Source organism: Rhineura floridana, chromosome 4 (genome assembly GCF_030035675.1).
Source record: "Rhineura floridana isolate rRhiFlo1 chromosome 4, rRhiFlo1.hap2, whole genome shotgun sequence".
NCBI lineage: Eukaryota > Metazoa > Chordata > Lepidosauria > Squamata > Rhineuridae > Rhineura > Rhineura floridana.
Window position 1 is genome coordinate 4,689,215 of NC_084483.1, and position 14,916 is coordinate 4,704,130.

The 14,916-nt window shown below is 41.6% G+C and overlaps 1 protein-coding gene and 1 long non-coding RNA gene across 4 annotated transcripts in view; one reads left to right on the forward strand and one right to left on the reverse strand.

Moving 5' to 3' along the window:
- The window catches only part of LOC133382814 (uncharacterized), a 35,426-nt gene extending 24,008 nt beyond the window's left edge, over window positions 1-11,418 (forward strand). Inside the window, exons 2-3 of the long non-coding RNA XR_009762092.1 lie at window positions 6,101-6,188; window positions 8,334-11,418. This is a non-coding gene — a long non-coding RNA (uncharacterized LOC133382814). The remainder of the gene's footprint in view (window positions 1-6,100; window positions 6,189-8,333) is intronic.
- Window positions 1-14,916, reverse strand: part of LOC133382812 (uncharacterized) — a 39,055-nt gene that overhangs the window by 7,683 nt on the left and 16,456 nt on the right. For 2 of the 3 annotated variants that reach the window (XM_061622290.1, XM_061622289.1), the window contains exons 6-8: window positions 14,505-14,593; window positions 14,082-14,227; window positions 11,504-11,656 (exon numbers count right to left, since the gene is read on the reverse strand). In XM_061622290.1, the coding sequence (XP_061478274.1) occupies window positions 11,504-11,656; window positions 14,082-14,227; window positions 14,505-14,593 (388 nt within the window). Of the gene's footprint in view, window positions 1-7,302; window positions 7,860-11,503; window positions 11,657-14,081; window positions 14,228-14,504; window positions 14,594-14,916 lie in introns of those variants that run through there. The other variant, XM_061622288.1, reaches the window with a different exon arrangement.

A 14,916-nucleotide genomic window follows, 5' to 3' on the forward strand; every position in this document is an offset into this window, starting at 1 on the left:
ACTCCTTACATTATAGTTCCATCAGGCACATAATACTTCCCTTTCCCTCTCTTGCAGCATGAGGAAAATAGGGAAGTCTCTAGAGCAGTCAAAAGGTTTTCAGATATTTGATGAAGTCACATTAGAATTATCATTGCCTATGGGTACATTTACTCGTTTTTTTTTGCTGCACAGTCATGATCTGCACAAACTGAGCAGGACCTGTAGCAAGACAAAACAAAATGACCACAGACCATAATGGAACAGTGTATACCTTGCAATGGTTGCAATATTATACCACTTTCAAGACAAGTGAAAAAAGGACACAGTACTGCAGTATTTCCTCGCATCCCTAGATTATTAATAAATCCATATAACCCATAGATTATTAATACTACTTCTTTTCCTCTTCCTCTTCCTTCTCCTCTCATGAAGAGGTGGGCCAGTAAAATATCCACTTCTGCTCTATGTGTTTTGGATTTGCTATGCATTCTGTCATGTACTGTATGTAGCAATAGTTATGAACTTTATCCGAGCGCAACTTGGAGAATGAATCCAGGTGGGTCTCTATTGAACACCTCAATACAATGCAAGCATTACACTCCTCCTGGAAACTGTTCTTCAACTTGGATTAAAATCTGGGTCAAGGAAGCCTTTAAATCTCCTCCCCTCCCCTGCCTCATATCCATCCACCGACCACTCATCCTCATACACCCCTCCCAGCCCCTGCCCTTTCCTGTTACCTTTTTAGCTGCTCTTGCAGCAGAAGAAGGGAGGGAGATCTCTGACATCACCCCTCTCCTTTCTAATGTCTGGCATGCTGTAGACAGTATGATGGTATCACTGAAACGTGGTTGGATGACTCCCATGACTGGAATAGAGCGACTGAAGGATATAACTTGTTCCAAAACAACAGAAGGAATAGAAAGGGAGGCAGAGTTGAGCTATATGTTAAAAAGAAATACAGGAGGATGACCTTGGTAGCTCCACTGAAAGTATCTGGATTAAAATAAAAGGGGCAAGTAATAAAAGGAACATGATAGTTGGAGTCCACTACCAACCACCCAATCAAGGAGAAAATGAGGATGAAACTTTTGCAAAACAAATTGGCAATGTTTGAAGGAGGCGTGCTGTAGTAGGAATGGGGGACTTCAAGTACCCTGATACCTGTTGGGAGACAAATTCTACCAAACACGACTCCTCCAAGAAATTTTTTACTTGTGTTGGAGATAACTTTCTCCTACAGAAAGTGGAGGAAGCAACTAGAGGATCGCTATCCTTGACTTGATTCTGACCAATAGAGATGACTTGGTGGATGAAGTGGCAGTTGCGGGAACTCTGGGGGAAAGTGACCATGGTACTTGAGTTCTCGATTTTAAAGGAAGCAAAAGCTGAGAGTAGCCATACACGTACCCTGGACTTCAGGAAAGCCGATTTTAATAAACTCAGAACAATGGTATGTAAAGTTCCATGGCACACAACCCTAATGAGAAAAGGAGTCCAAGATGGGTGGGAGTTTCTAAACGAGGAAATTCTAAAGGCACAATGGCAAACAATTCTGTCAATGAGAAAAGGGGGAAGACAGCAGAAGAAGCCAATGTAGTTTCACAGAAAGCTTAGAGATGACCTGAAAACAAAAAGGACACATACAGGATGTCAAGAATAGCTAACTTGGTCAAGCTGAAATGGAACAACCAGAGAGAATTCTGGGAGCCTGTGGTTTCCTAGAACTCCCTACTGGGGGAGATCCGAAGCTCAGTATCAGACAGACAATTTGCAACCTCGCAAGGGGATGCAACTGATCCTTAGCTGTTATCCCTTATCGGATTCCTGGGATTGAAAGTCAGGAAGAGGGGGTGTTGTAGATCAGGACCCCTGGGTGATGCTGTCTAGCTCCCTTATCTTCAAAGACTTCAAAGGGGTATGACTATTTGCTTTGCCCCTCCTTGGTGACTGTTAAAACTCCATAAAAAATGAAGGATGATCTTTCAAGTTTAGTTCCCTTTTTCCATCTGCCTGGACTCACTGAAGCTGACAGAGAGGAGCCTTTTTGGGAACCAGGCAACTCTGATGTAAGTATAGGATCTTAGCTTAGGTAGACTTTTGTTGTATTCCTTTCTCTGTATTGAACCTCTCCCCTTCGTTATGCCCATGTACCCCGTGTATCCCGTCTGAGGGTGATTAGCTTTAAGGAAACAGACAGATGCTCATTCTTTTGTATATACCATCTCATTTACTTTTAAATAAACTGTCTTTTTATAAATGGTGTGTGCTGGCTTGGAACTAAGGATTCTAAATCTAGTCCTTGATTGCTAAATGTTACTGTTTATCTTTATTAATGAGGGTTAATCCCGTCAGTATTCACAAAGACCTCTGAGGTCCCTTCTCTCAGAGAAAGGAATCAGAAGGAAGAAGGGTGGGGGCAGTACTACTAATTAATTACTCCTGGAGGAGGGAGAGTCTTTGCCTGGGAAGCAGAGACCCAAAGGACTTGTGACTGTTCTCGGAAGCAAAGAACCCCCCTTGGGGTGCTGAGGGTAAGAGACCCCAGGGGGACAATTCTTTGACACAGGAAGCGGAAGGAAGGCCAGACCACAAAGGAAGTGTACAGACAGCTAGCATGGAATTGCAGGGATCGTGCCAGGAAGGCTAAAGCTGAGAATGAGCTTAGCAACAAATGCCAAAAGCAACAAAGCAGCTTTCTGCAGGTACATCCATAGTAAAAGACAGAGAAAAGAAATGGTGGAACACTACTCAGTGAGGATGGCAAAATGATAACAGATGACAAAGAAAAGGCAGAAGTGCTCAATTCCTACTTTGGCTCAGTCTTTTCAAAAGAAGACCCTCCTGGGATACACGAAATTGAAGGAGGAGGATTGCAGCTTGAGACTGATATATAAATGGTCAAGGAATACCTAATCACTTTGAATTAGTTCAAATCTGCAGAGCCCGATGAACTGCATCCTAGAGTATTGAAGGAACTGGCTGAAGAACTCTTGGAACCACTTTCTTACATTTGCGAAATTGTGGAGGACGGGTAAAGTGCGAGATGACTGGAGGAGGGCTAATGTTGTCCCTATCTTCAAAAAGGGCAAAAAGGAGGAATCAGGGAACTACAGACCAGACAGTCTGACATTCATACCTGGGGAAATTCTGCAGCAGATTATAAAGCATTCAGTATGTAAGCACATTGAAAACAATGTAGTGATATCTAGAAGCCAGTATGGATTTATCAAGAACATATCCTGCCAGACTACTCTCATCTCGTTTTTTGATCAGGTAACCTCCCTGGTAGACTGCAGGAATGCTGTGGACGTAACATATCTTGACTTCAGCAAAGCTTTTGACAAAGTGCCCACTGATATTCTGATTAGCAAGCTGGCTAAATGTGGGCTGGATGGAACAACTATCAGGTGGATCCACAGTTGGCTCCAGAATCATATTCAGAGTGCTTATCAATGGTGCCTTCTCAAACTGAGGGGAGGTAATGAGTGGGGTACCCAGAGCCGGTCCTAAAGGGCGGACAGGTTGGGTCCTGGCCGAGGGCCCCTGGAGCCACAGAGGCCCCTGAGGGACCTCTCAATAGGATGGGGGAGTAGTAGCACTCCTTTTCCACAATCCACAGCAGAGTAGTTACCACAGATCGCAGAAAGGGAGTTTCTTCCGCCCGCCCATCTCTCCTATCTTTTGCAGCTGTGCAGTCTGTGTGTGCAGGACTGCCATTAACCAAGATGGCACCCGAGGTTTCCCTACGGGGCTGAAGCCTCCGGCGCCATCTTGATTGATGGCAGAGATGTGCACGCGCAGCAGCCCACACAGCCACAAAAGACAGGAGAGACGGAGCCAGCGAACAGGTGGGTGGAAGACGCTTCCTCCCTGTGAGAGGCAGGTAGGTGCGTGTGTGCGCACGTGTGTATGTGAGCGCGCACACTGGGGTCCAGGGCAAGCTGGTGCCCAAGGGCCCCGGCCTATCTGGAGCAGGCCCTGGGGGTACTGCAGGGTTCAATCCTGGGCCCAGTGCTCTTCAACATTTTTATTAATGACGTGGAGAAGGAGGTGCAGGAAATGCTTATCAAATTTGCAGATGATACAAAATTGGGAGGAGTAGCTAATACCTTGGAAGACAAAAACAAAATTCAAAGGGATCCTGATAGGCTAGAGCCTGAAAACAACAGAATGAAATTTGCAAATCACTCTCCCATAGAGCCTTAAGCCCCCGAGAGGGCCTGTCCAGCTGTCCAGTAAAAACCTGTACAAATCTGAAACTAAGCCTTTACCACTGATCGCCCGGTTTAGCAACAACACTTCAAATTTGGTAAGTCCTACTTGCTGGTGAATTTATGGTGAAATTAGCTGAAAGATGTTTAAATTGATATTTCTGGAACAATTTCAGAGTTACAGCAATCCCATTATCCCTACATTGTTCCACTGAAATGGGGTAGCACTAGTATAAAAGTCACACACCCTGAGTGAGCCCATTTTCTCCCAAGACAGGGTAGTCAACCGAAGCCCCAAGTTGACCAGTTCTGGATAATGGTCTAGCTGTAGTAAAGGCAAGCAGACAAGGGAGAGGGTGCACTGCCATTTCTCCCATATTTTTAGCATTCAAGAAGTATATGGGTTGTGAGTTTTGTGTAATAAAGATGAGGTTACAGTATAAAAAGGTAATGGTATATGTCATGTCATTTCTTGCTCTAGTATGATCCATTCTTGTCTGTTTTCATAGTAACAAAACTCAACTAAGTTGAAATGCTTCATTGTATAGTGCCAAATAAGGCAGGCCCTCAACCACCTGCATTGAGCTTCCTATAATAATTGTTCATTGCCAATCCAGGTGCCTTCCCCTGAAACACAAATTTATTTATTACTTTCTACCAATTGATAAGTACTTCTGGGTGGTGGAAGATGGGAAGCATCTGAAAAAGAAACAAAAGCGTCAGAATTATCTGCATCTGCACTATGGCTATCCTGCCTAGTACTGATAATTGGAAATTCTTCCACCTAAATAAATCCTGTTTCATCTTTTTAAACAAGAGAAAGAAATTTAGTGAGTATGGCCTGTTCAGAACTCCCAAATATTTAAATTCCTTATTACAGATCAGAGTTGCAGCTAATTTTTGGAAGTCCAGTTGAACCGTAGGGGAAAACACCAAAATACATAATTAACTGTTTTTCCAGATTAGTTTTTAGGACCTGGCCACTTGTTCATGTTTAGAAAGTTCCACTTTCAGCACTGGTGATGCCTTCGCTGGGTCTCTTAATATCCATACCATATCATCCACGTATAAACTCGAGATGTTCCTTCCCATCTCCCTGGTAGCTACCACTATTTGGGTTAGGTCTCAGCGCTACTACCAATGGTTCAAGGGAAAGGGCAACAAGCAAAGGAAACCCTTGTTTGGTTCTCCTGTCTATAGATATCAAAGGAACATATTGATCATTCATACGGACTATGGCAAAAAAATTAGTATACAGTCTAGCAATCACTGAAATAAAATATTCCCCAATTTATAATGCTATAAAACTTTAAGTAGACCCCACCTTTCTAGGCTGACGAAGGCCTTGTATGTATCTAATGACAAGACTGCCAAAGGGATATGCCGCTGTTTACTATCATATATGACATTCAACAATCAGTGGATCGGGTTGGCTATATGCCTGTTAGGGATAACCCCGGACTGGTCTGGATTTACAATAGTAGCAATTCCCCTGCTCAGCCAGGATGTTAGAATGAAAGTAAACAGTTTCTGATCCTGATTGAGCAGGGCAATAAGTCCATATGATCCTGCCTCTCTTCTATCCCAACAGGGGTTGAGCATACAATAATCTTTGAGGTGTTCTAGGAATCCAGAATCTTGCCACCCCAGCAAATATCATTAAACAGGGTAGTTAGATATGGTACAAGTGCTCATTTTGGCTACTGCAAGCCAGACACAGTGCAAAATATATTAGCTATAATTTTAAATCTCAGCAACCCTTAAAGAAAGTGAAACTTGTTCTTTAAAAAAAGAGGAAAACAGCAGTATCTCAAGTGTGTGCTAGCTGACATTAAATTTCCAGATTATACCATGTCATATTTAATAGATTGATAAGATGGCTAAAAATATTTTTTCCCCTCAAGGTGGCAAGAATCTTGCTGATGATCAAGCCGGATGCTACAGGGGTTGCCTGATCACCAAGAACAGCAGCAACTACTCCATATCTTCTTGGTAATGTCTTGTAAAGTCAACACATTAAATGTTATTGTAGTTTCTCCACCTCTTGCAAGTGGCAGCTAATGAAGTGGCGCAGAGATTGTGGAGCTGTGATCAGGTCCGGCCCCAGGCATGCTGGGGCCCTTGGGTACCAGCTTGCCCTGGGCCCCTCCGCAATCTGCAGAAAAGCATCCGTGGGCTGCAAGACAGGAGCTTCCGTGCCGCCCCCCATCCCCCCGCTATCCCCTCGCTTTATCTACCTTTCCATTGTTTTTTGCAGCACGCGCAGGTTTGCCATCAATGAAGATGGCGGCTGAGGTTTCCCTAAGGAGCTGAAGCCTCTGCCGCCATCTTTGTTGATGGCAGCAATGCGCGCATGTAGCACACATGTGTGCCATCAGCCAAGATGGTGGCAGAGGCTTCAGCCCCTTAAGGAAACCTTGGCCACCATCTTTAGTGATGGCAAATCTGCGCCCCACAAAAAACAATGGAAAGGTAGATAAAGCAAGGGGATAGTGGGGGGATGGCGGTCTGTGGATGCTTCCGCAGACCACGGAAAGAGAGTGGAGGGCCCCCTGTAGCTCCAGGGGACGTCAGGCCAGTGCCCCACCTGGCCACCCTTTAGAACCGGCCCTGACTGTGATCATGACATTATAACATCTGCCTTTTGCTCGACATTACTGATGAGAGGCAGAGAGGAAGACTCAAATCTGCTACTCTTGGTGCTAGCCAGAAGTCCTTGGTCATATCTAGGTGGGATTCCACAACCTACTGGGAAACTCAGGTCCTGCAATTAAAGTTGATTTGAAAACCCACTTCTGCAAGAAAACCCAACCCAGACTTTTTCTGATAAGGAAAGTGATGGGAAAATGCACTGGAAAGTGTGGGTAACACTTGCTTGATACAATGTCATATGAGCTCACCACAATCAAACCAGAATGTATGCTAAATGAACAGCCAACATTGTCTCCACAAACTTTGTGCAAACAAATCAGGGTGAATACTGAACAAACCGGTTGTTTGGACACAACGGAAATCCTTTCTATTCCCCCAGGCATTTAGTTTGAATATTAGCTAATGTTTACGCAAAGAGCAGGATATCAGATTTATTAACAGACATGAGCAGCAGTCTCATATATTCCTGTTTATATATAAAGCCAGACAGAAAATACAGCGGCCAAAAATCTGAAGAGAAAATTATTACAATAGTTACACTTTCATTAAGATATAAGGGGAAAGTAGAGACAACAAAAGGTATAATAAAAATTATGTAAGATTTGCCAAGAAACATAAAGCTGCATCTGTTCACTGACAAGAAATGAAAGGAGACCAATAATAAAGAGAAGTGGAGTGCAACTCAACATTGCATTTTTTATAAACATTCAGACTGCTCGATAGATACTCTGTATGTGTCACTGGGGCTAGTTCTCCGTTGCAAAGGCCATTCTGGTGGCTTGGCTCTGAGTTTTAACAGACCAGGTTCTAGACTAAGGAGATTATGGATGTTATTCTGATCAAAGGATGCTGGCGACCCAGGCAAAGCAGCCTCTTGAAAGTGTAAGTCCTTCTTAGTAGATCTCTTTTTTACTATTGTACATAGCACGCTGATCACAACTACAAGGGCAGCGATGAAAAAAACAGTGATTCCTACAAGAATCTCGGTGTAACTGTACAAGGAGCTAATGCCTGCAGACAAAAACAAAACACAAGACTGTTTTGTTGAACTCATTCCTTCCCAAATGCTTTCTACATACAAAATTGTCTTCCACATTCAAAGTAGTTATTAAGCCAACACATTAGAACAAGCCAGGGTTCCAGTAGCCCGGCAATCATATTTCTTGCTCCTCCACACTCAGCAGAGTTGCTGCTTGAGTTAACCACCTTAGGATGAAGACACAACCATTTTGGAACATAGTAAGGGTGATTTGGAAGTTCCCTCATCACACAAGGTACAAGCATAACATGTTGTCTTCCAGGGAAAGTTCTGGAAAAAAAGTCCTGCTTTTGGTAGTATGATTTACAATGCAACTTTCTTTGTTTAAAAACAAATCTGTGGAGCCACTGGTTGGCCTAATACTTTTATAGGTTAGTAACCACCTCCTTCCACTGCTTGGAACAGTTTTGCAACTATTAAAATGTTTTGCTCTTTCTTTCCTTCAGAAGGTGAAGGAAGAACGGAAGAGAACATAGTATATGTGCCACTTTAAACAAAGGGAGGACAGCCCACCGGAAGCATGAGGTGAATTGTCAGACTGAATGCTGAATCAACATTAGACATGCCGGCATGCATGCCTGAATATATGTCTGCCATGCAAATTGTAAGGCTAAGCTCACACTACTGAAGAAGACACCGTGACTGCTTTTTAAACACTATGTCCATCTTCATCCATATATTCTCAGGTAATATGAACAGAAACATAACTACATCAAAGACTTTCAGGAGCCACAGTACAGCTATAAAAGCATAATCTTACTCTGACAGTTTAAGAGGTTACTATGATAAACTGGCAGGATGAATTTCCAATGCAAATAGTATAGGGCTGATGGGACGAACAATTATTCCAAATTCGCCTTCTGTCTGATTCTACAAGATTTATTTTTCTTTTTTTAAAAAAACTGCATCAAGGAGCACACACTCTTGTGTAAGCTGGCTGGAGTTTAAGAATGGGAATGTACCTCCAAATGTAGATCCCACTGAAAGGAAGATAACAGCCTCCATGTTAAACCTGCACCCATAAAAACGAAAGGAGACTATCCATATTTGGATACATTCTAATGATCTGATTTGTCTCTGAAGGATTAAAACACAAGGGTATCTGAGGGAATCACAGTTTCCATGGAGAGTTGATATCTCAAGGGTAGAAAAAGCAGGAAATTCCCTAAAAATAAAGGGTTAGGTTTCAAACATTCCAAGCTATTTGCTGTCTGTTTAGACTATATACATTTAGGGCCAGCTCAAGACATTCTGCTGCCAAAGGTGAATGACAAGAAGGTGTCCCCCCCCTTCACATACAGAAACTGATTAGACTGGCAGTTTAATCTTATCTTGACAGTGGTTGGGACAATGTACTGTAAACCATAAGACAAACCTTGTTTATAGCTTGTTGTTTGGAGAGAGTTAAACTATAAGCCTGGTTTGGACAACAAGCTAAGCCAAACCATGTCCTACCTTAGCATAGCAGCAGTACAGCTGGTGAAGAACACAGAGCCTGAAATCTCCTCTAGGAGCCTGCCTGCACATTGGCTTGTTCATGCTAAGCCACAGTTTCTTTTAGCATGACAAAATAAATAAATGCTTTTCTGCTCTTGATGTACAAAAACATGAAAGAGGCCTGCAAAGCTTTTCATATTTTCAAGTTTAAAAACTTGATGGAGCTGTTTAAAAAAATGACTCTCTCTCTCCGACCACAGTACCAACTGGCAAATGGGCTTCAAATTCCAGATGAAGAGCAAATCTAAATCAACTTCTGTTCCCTGTAGAATGGGAACTGATGAGGTACTTCATAAAATGATTGGAGAAGCAAATTATACTGCAACCTCTGCAATGTTCCACAGTGTAGTTACTGTTCCCTTTCTCCCATTCTTTGGATACCCTGCAATTTTCAGCAGAGATACCCAGAAACACAGGCTTTTTGGCCGCGGCTTCACATTTATGAAATTCCCTCGCTAGAGATCTTCATCAAGACCCTTCTCTGGTTGCTTTCAACAGGCTCTGAACATATATCTTTTGTTTAGCCTTCCCTGATTAATTGATATATTAACACAAAGTATAATATATATGGATATTCTGTAGCTGAAGACTTTGGGCTATGTTTGGGGCATTCAACCATTTTAATCCACTTCGGTCAAATGGTGCAACTTTTAGGTTAGACACCCTCTGTGCTAGACATTTAAAGCAGTATTTTACTACTGTTATAGCTTCCCACAGAGAATCCTGGGAAGTGTAATTTGTGAAGGGTGCTGCGAGTTGTCAGGAGATCCCCTGTTCTCCCTCACAGAGCTACAATTCCCAGGGTTCCCTGGGAAGAGGGATTGTTCAACCACTCTGAGAACTGTACCTTTGTGAGGGGGAAAAAGACACCTTCATTTTAGGAAGACAGTTCTATTATGGGTCTCTTCCCAGCATAGTATACCAAGAGGAGAGGGGTCACTTTAAGTTCTGAGTACAGCGACAATTTAACTTCCCATCTCAGTTGCTAGTTCTGATTTAAAAATAAAATAGGAGAACCCAACAGTAATTGTTGGCATTTGTTCCAGGCACTACCTGTTGGTTTCAATCCTAAAAGTAAGAACTGCCTTAAGGAGGCTTCTGATCACTACTCTTGGAAAGTCACTGAAAAGGCTTCTTATGCATGACCATTCTCTGAGCATGGGAATCCCATTGTGTTATGCCCTGTCACATGAAGCACCAGCACACAGAAGCATTTTTAAAAAGGATTCAGTTAGCTCTTAGTCTTTTATGCTTTGGGATCCCTTACAATGCCTAACCCAGAGGTTCCCCAAACTGCGGTCCGTGGACCACCAGTGGTCCATGAGGTTCATTCAGGTGGTGCATGACAGGTCCACTTGAAATATTCATATTGATTTTTAGCTATATTTTCATGTTGTCATGTGCTGTGCTAGGTGCTAACTTTTTACTTTTATTTTCATTGCTTCTTTTCTTTCTTACATGGTATTTTATTGTATTACAATTTGTATTCTGCAACAACTGGCAGAAAAATCATTAAGTGGTCCGCCAAGTCCCCAGCAATTTTCAAGTGGCCCATGGGGAAAAAAGTTTGGGGACCGCTGACATAACCTAATGTTGGCAACTATTCAAGGCACCATCATGGGCTTGTGGAGTCACAATATTTTATTCTTGGAAAGGATGAAGAACAAAAATGACTTGCAACGTACTAGGCTTTTGCTGTGGTATCCGCCATATATTAATCACACCAATCACAATAACTATTTCTCCCAGCTATATTCATCTCACTGAATTTTTTATTGTGGAGCAACACAGTAGTCAGGTTCACTATGACTTAGCACATAAGCAACATATAATTAACTAGTGCTTTCAAATTGTAGGAAATTGCTTTAAAATATGTTATTATCAACATTAAATTAGGAGGGGGAGAATAATGTGTGCCACTTTGAGCTCCTTGGAGAAAAAGTGGGATATAAATGCAAGAATAAAATAAATAAATATGCATATTCTTTTACTTAATGGTAAGTGTATTTTAGTTTTAACATTTTATGTAAACTGCTTAGGGATTGATCATGTATATTAAGCAGTATAAAAATATTAATAAATGAGAACAAAATCTCAAGACAGCTTTACAAATACATACCTGACCGTGGACTACGAATGCACAGGGTTCCAGATTTTGTTGAAGAATGATCCTCATACTCTTCCTTACATTGGCATAAGTATGTGCCATATCCATTGAGACAGGTTGCCTCGTCACCACATAGTCCAATCCCCGAGTTGCATTCATTCACATCTGTCATGTGTGAATAGAATAAAATTGTTCTCTGTCCACATATTTTAAACTTGGAATAGCATGTTGTGAAACTGCCAGTTATATTCACTAATAGGCAAAAAACCTTGCGGTTTAAGAACGTACCTATAGCCCACAGCTATTCTATCAAAGTTTAAAAAGCAGGGAAATTGGGCAGCTATAGTGAATGCACCAGGGGAGCAGGAGACCTGACCTCCTCTCTGAGATATTGTACTGCCCTACAAATTTGTAAAAATACAAACACAATTTGGGTTGGTCTTGCATAGTCCAATCCACTTCCTGTGCAGCTTGGAAGAATTTGGTAACATTGGCACATCAGAATGGCATGGGGGGTATTTTCAATTTAACATTGTGGAATGCAAAAAATCCATGCCGGCTATAGTATACAGCTACTCTCATGGCTGTATAATAAGCCAAACCTAACCAACAGAGAGGAGTATAGTGTGCACTGGGAACTGTCTGACTGCCATGCATTACTTCTGTCTCCCATGTAATGGCTAAATAAACACAAAGACCACAGAGGCTTGAGCTATAGGGATGCAAGGAGAAGGAAGAAAAATATTTTATATTTTCTCAACTAAACAGTTAAAAACTAGAAACTTTGTAAACGAACAATTCCTAAAACAGGGAGCAAACCAAAATACAAACAAACTCAAAACATTTGAATCATGTAATGCCATGGCAATATTACATAGAATGGAATAAAATACCCTTTCCTTAAAATTTGGCTTCTCATTATGTTAAGAGCCAGTCTTGGATTCAGGAAGTTTTTAATAGTGAGCTACCTTTTTAGATCTGAGCACTACATTGAGGATCTGAAGTATTCTAACCAACTCTCCTTCTCCCTTAACCTCCCATCTCCTCCTTTTCTTCACCTCTTTCAATGGCCATTAACTTATTTTAATACCCTTATACTCTCCCTGTAACATTCAGTCTATGCTCCCACCCTCCCTTCCTGGCTCTTTCACTTGCCACCAACACTCCACAGTTTATTTTATTTATTTATTTTATTTGGTTGCATTTATATACCGCCCTTAGCAAATAGCTCTCAGGGCGGTAAACAGCATAGGGTAAAATACATATATGGCAATAATAAAATCACAAAAACATATATGACATAAAAACAAATACAGTTAAACAGAAAATAAAAATAAAGACTTAGTATACAAGATTAAAAAGCTAAAAAGATTAGAGTGATTAAAATGCCTGGGAGCATAAAAAGGTCTTTACCTGGCGCCGAAAAGATAATAGTGTAGGCGCCAGGCGTACCTCTTCGGGGAGGCTATTCCACAACTCGGGGGCCACCACGGAAAAGGCCCTAGATCTAGTAACCACCCTCCGGGCTTCACAATGAATTGGTACCCGGAGGAGGGCCTTCGATGACGAATGAAGTGAACGGGTAGGTTCATAGTGGGAGAGGCGTTCCACCAGGTATTGCATGTGGCCACCCTTGCCTTATAGGCATAAGCATTACACTATTTCCATTATGGTTGCACCAGAAATCTTGCTTCAACACATTCTTTGGACATAGCACATCAGAATTTGAACAGTATTGTCTGAATTATGAAGGGTGGATGGGTTTAGGGGATGATATATGGCTTTACTACCCTTTTAACTCTACCACACTAAGGCTGCAATCCAGTACATGTCTACTCAGACATAAGCTCCACTTGGTTCAATGGGACTTACTCCCAGTAAGTAGATTGCAGCCTTAGTCATCAAGTGGCCATGGGCATTTAGGGGGAATCCATACCCTTCACAGACACAGTGGCCATGGGCATTTAGGGGGAATCCATACCCTTCACAGACAAACAGTTATGGTTTCAACAATGGTTTGTTGTGGAGCAGGACCAGTAATTGTAAAATAGTGCTAGAAGCCAAATACATATGTATTTCAAGCTCCATAAAGGGAAGGCAGCTGAGAAACAGGATGATTTGGAGCAAAGCAACATTTGGGAGAGTTACCCATTCCACCTTACAGCTTTCCTGTTCCACATCGTCCCCTTTTGAATAGAAATGCAGATACTAGACTTTTAGTTGCAGGCATTATGTGATGGAGATCAGACAGCATGCAAGACTTTGACTGCATCTTCAATTGACACCGATCGGATGGAAGCTTCAGTTCCATTTGATTCAATATAACCTACTTCTAGATGGATTTAGGAGACACTGACACAAAGTAAAGTGATCAGTTTAACTGTTCTGTGATGGAACTGCTATTGTTTCTTCCTGCCTTCATTGCTGCAAAAACAACAAACCCAATTTTTCATTCACTGAATGATTAAAGTTTCTTTTTTAAACTAGAGATGTGAAAAACTAGGACAAATTCCCTTCTTCCCCCCAGGCCTTCACATCTCTGTCTAACTCATCATTTTATCCATAATTAGTATAACAACTGTTTACATACCTTTCACCACAACAGTCTGAACCTTGCCAGGTCCCATAGATGCACCACTGAGGTCTTCCAGTTGCAAATGCAGTAAGTGAGATATGTTCTTTTCTTCTGGTGTTAGATGTAGCCAGAACATGAATATTAGGTTTGGGCCATTTTGTCTATATATATAAAAATGGATGTTTCTTACGTTATTTTCCATTCACATAAATGAGAAGACTAACATTTCCTTTCTCTAGCAGCCGAGCACATTTATAATAAAGATATCATCTCAATTTGGGAATAAGGGGACAGAATGCAAGTTAAAGGAAGAACCAGAAGAATATTGTTGGCTTTTTTCCCTATTACGTTCAACTGATATAGATGAGCACTTGACTTCAGGGAGCATGAACAAAGTTTGTTACCATCACAAAGCATTATCTAGCTTAGTTGACATACCTCTCCATCTCAGTTTCTCCTTCCCTTTTAATTTCCTTTAACTTGACTTCCTTGATTTTGTTGGAGAAGAGTTTCACTTTTTTTTCTACCTGGAAAGAAAGTGCCCCACCGTGGATCTTTACTACTGATAACCAAGGGATAACCAATGGTAACTGAAACAGAGGTGCCCATAGCATAATTAATTGCCTGTTAAAACAACAGCAAAAACCTCTTCCGCGGTGAGTGATCTACACACTACAGATGACTCATCTCCAATTTTTTTTTTAACAGAGACAGCTACACAAGTACATGTAAGAAATAGTATCTTTTAATCTTACTTAAAATACTTGAAGATAACTTTGCATTTGTAACGAATACATATTATATATCTATTGTATTTCATTAATATCTTCCCACTTGGGGCCCATCTCTT